Below are 3,027 nucleotides of genomic sequence, written 5' to 3'. Positions count from 1 at the left end.
TTTTTTTTGGAGAGGTTTTTGCTATAGTGGGCTCACCAGAAAGAGAGAAACAGAGACAGAAAGCAAGAACTCACCCCCCAGGGGAGAGGGCCACAGCCCAATCCCTTCTCCTCTATTCTCCTCTCAGGACCTTGGGCATGCACACACACACACCCGATGTGAGTTTAAGGCACTGGGTCCGGGACTCGAACCATAGTCGACTACATGGGAGTCCAGCGACATATCCATTACACTAACTGGTGGTCCCTGATAGCAAATTTTTAAAAAAGATAATAATAAATAAAATTCAATAAATAATAGTTTCAAAAAAAGAAAAAAGCTACTGGAAACCGTTGGCTAAGGAGTTTAGACTTTGTTTTGTAGGACACTTGTTCTTTTTCATGAACTTTAACATGCCTATGAATCATGGCAGATCTTGTTAAAAATAGAGGTTGTGTTTCATTAGGCTTGAAGTCGCTGCCAAGATTATGCATTTCTAATATATTTTTTAAATTTTTGCCAGAGGGTACATGCACTTATGTGTGTGTGTGTGAGAGAGAGAGAGAGAGAGAGAAGAGAGCGAGAAAGGGAAAGTAAGAAAGCACTCCCCATGGGTCATGGTCACACTGCAATACCTTCCTCTCGGTCTCCTTCCTTTGGGGAATTTGGCATGCACACAGGGTAGACGTGTTTCCAAGCCTTCAAGTCCAGTTTCTTCAACCATGTAATCAACCATGTGGGGTCCAGCCACAGCTGGCCCCTGCGTTTCGATCAGGTTCCTGGTTGATGACAATGGTATTGGTTCAGAAAACGTTCAATAGCAAGGCTGTAGGAGAAGCCAAAAAAATATATCTTCAAGGAGGTGTATGGCTTAGAAAATAAGCAAAATGGTCAAAGCTGACAACTTTATGAAAACCTGCAGTCACTCAATATTCTGGAAAGCCTATCAAGTATTATTTACTCTACTTAATAACATGCAGCATTTGAAAAGCAGATGCCGTACATAGAGCATCTCCATCAGCCTTCCCTTACACAAGGGCTGTGCCCTTTATAGACTCTTGGTAATAATCTTAGCTCTTCTTTCTCCTCTGATCCACCCTCCAGCCCCCACCCCACTGTATTCTGTCAGTAAAGCCTATCTCTTTATTTTTATTCTATTTATTTATTTTTTAGAGATTTTTAAAAAAAGAATTATTTTAATTTTATTTATTCATTCATATATTTTAATTTGACCAGAGAGAGACATAGAGAGAGAAAGAGAAAGAAAGCATGAGAAAGCAAGCCACCAGGTCTGGGACCTGTGATCGGCCATGTGGGCATGTCCTTTGCCTTAACTACCACACCACTCATTGGCCACCCAAGAGATTTTTGCTATAGGATTTGTGCACTGGCCAGACAGAGAAAGAGAGACAGAAAGCGAGAAATCACCCCACCACCAGGGGAGATGGTCATACTGCAATCCCTTCTCCATTCTCCTCTCAGGATCTTGGTCATGCACGCACAAGTGCCTGGTGTGAGTTTTAAGTCACCGGGTCTGGGACTCGAACTGTGGTCAACTATGTAGGAGTCCAGCGACATAACTATCATGCCATCTGCTGGTCCCAAGCCTATCACTTTAATCTATCCATTTCTTTTTATTATTAGAGCCACTGTCCCTAATCTAATCCTTCATCATCTTGTCCCTGAATTATTGCTACAGTATCTTAAGTGATCTACAAACTTGTAGTTTTTTAAAGAATTATTTATTTTATTTTATTTATTATCATCATCAATATTATTAATTTACTATAAGTCATGTATGCACACCAGAAAGAGAGAGAGAAAGAAAGTGACAAAGCAAGCCTCCAGGTCTGGGACTCCCATGTGGGAGTCCATTGCCTTAACCACCATGCCACCTGCTGGTCCAAACTTTTAGTTTTTAATCTCTCAAATTTATCTTGTATCTTAGTAATCTTTTGAAAATCCTTCCTTTTTTTTTTCTTTTTGAAAAAGAATCATTTTATATTTAACTTTCTTTATTTTAATTTTGACCAGAGCGGGACAGGACAGAGAGCGAGAGAGAGAGAGACAGAGAGAAAGTGAGAAAGCAAACTGCCAGGTCCAGGACTTGAACTGCAGTTGACCATGTGGAAGTCCAGCACCCTTAACCACCATGCCACCTGCCAGCCTCTATCATCTCACTTCTCTACCCTGACTGCATTTGGTGCTGCCTGCCCTCAGCCCTGCCCTCTGCATTCCTTTCTGCCCTTGAAAGTCCGAGTCAATTCTTCCTCAGCTGGTAGTGAACTCTGGCCTCTGCCCTCCAAGTCTCCCTACTTCCACACTTCTTTTTTTTTTTTTTTTTACTTTGTTTTTTTCTTCATTTATTTCTTCTGAGAGAGAGAGAGAGAGAGAAAGAGACTGAGACTTACATTAGGGTCTTCCTGCTGCCATCCACTCTTAGTCTCAGTTGACCCAGGTTAAGGGCATGAGTATATACCTCATGTACTCGGGATCAAGAACTCCTGGGACATGAACCCAGGACCTTTCCCATGTGGGTTCAGTAGGATTACCATTGCACCACAACCTGCCCTCTCCCTCGGTCCTCTTTTTTTTTTTTTTTGGAGAGATTTTCACTGTAGGGCGTGTGCGCTCGCCAGAAAGACAGAGAGAGACATAGAGACAGAAAGTGAGAAATCACCCCCCAGGGGGGATGGCCATGCCGCAATCCCTTCTCCTCCATTCTCCTCTCGGGATCTTGGGCACGCACGCACACGCGCCCGGCGTGAGTTCTAAGCCACCAGGACTCGAACCGCGGTGGACTATGTGGGAGGCCAGCGACATAGCCATTATGCTAACTGCTGGTTCCCATCCCTCTGTCCTCTTGCTTTCTGCCTATTCAAGCCCCACCCTAATTTAGGGCCTAGGTCAAGAGTTATAGCTGCTCTTTAATCACCTCAGCCCCTACTGACAGCCTTCCACTTTGAACAACTGTTCCTCACATAATCCAAATGCAGAGTAAGCATAGCAGTTCTCCAGTCGTTTCCTGCCTGTCAGATGTACATTCCT

The 3,027-nt window shown here is 43.4% G+C and overlaps 1 protein-coding gene across 1 annotated transcript in view; it reads right to left on the bottom strand.

Moving 5' to 3' along the window:
• Positions 1 to 611: 611 nt before the first annotated feature.
• FBXO16 (F-box protein 16) overlaps positions 612 to 3,027 on the bottom strand; it is a 137,637-nt gene continuing 135,221 nt past the window's right edge. The window contains exon 9 of the mRNA XM_027773724.1: positions 612 to 805. Within this exon, the coding sequence (XP_027629525.1) occupies positions 794 to 805 (12 nt within the window). The 3' untranslated portion in view covers positions 612 to 793. The remainder of the gene's footprint in view (positions 806 to 3,027) is intronic.

Source organism: Tupaia chinensis, unplaced genomic scaffold (assembly GCF_000334495.1).
Source record: "Tupaia chinensis unplaced genomic scaffold, TupChi_1.0 Scaffold000366_1, whole genome shotgun sequence".
NCBI classification, from domain to species: domain Eukaryota; kingdom Metazoa; phylum Chordata; class Mammalia; order Scandentia; family Tupaiidae; genus Tupaia; species Tupaia belangeri.
Note: the sequence above shows the minus strand (reverse complement) of the source record. Positions and strands in the feature narration are given on the sequence as shown.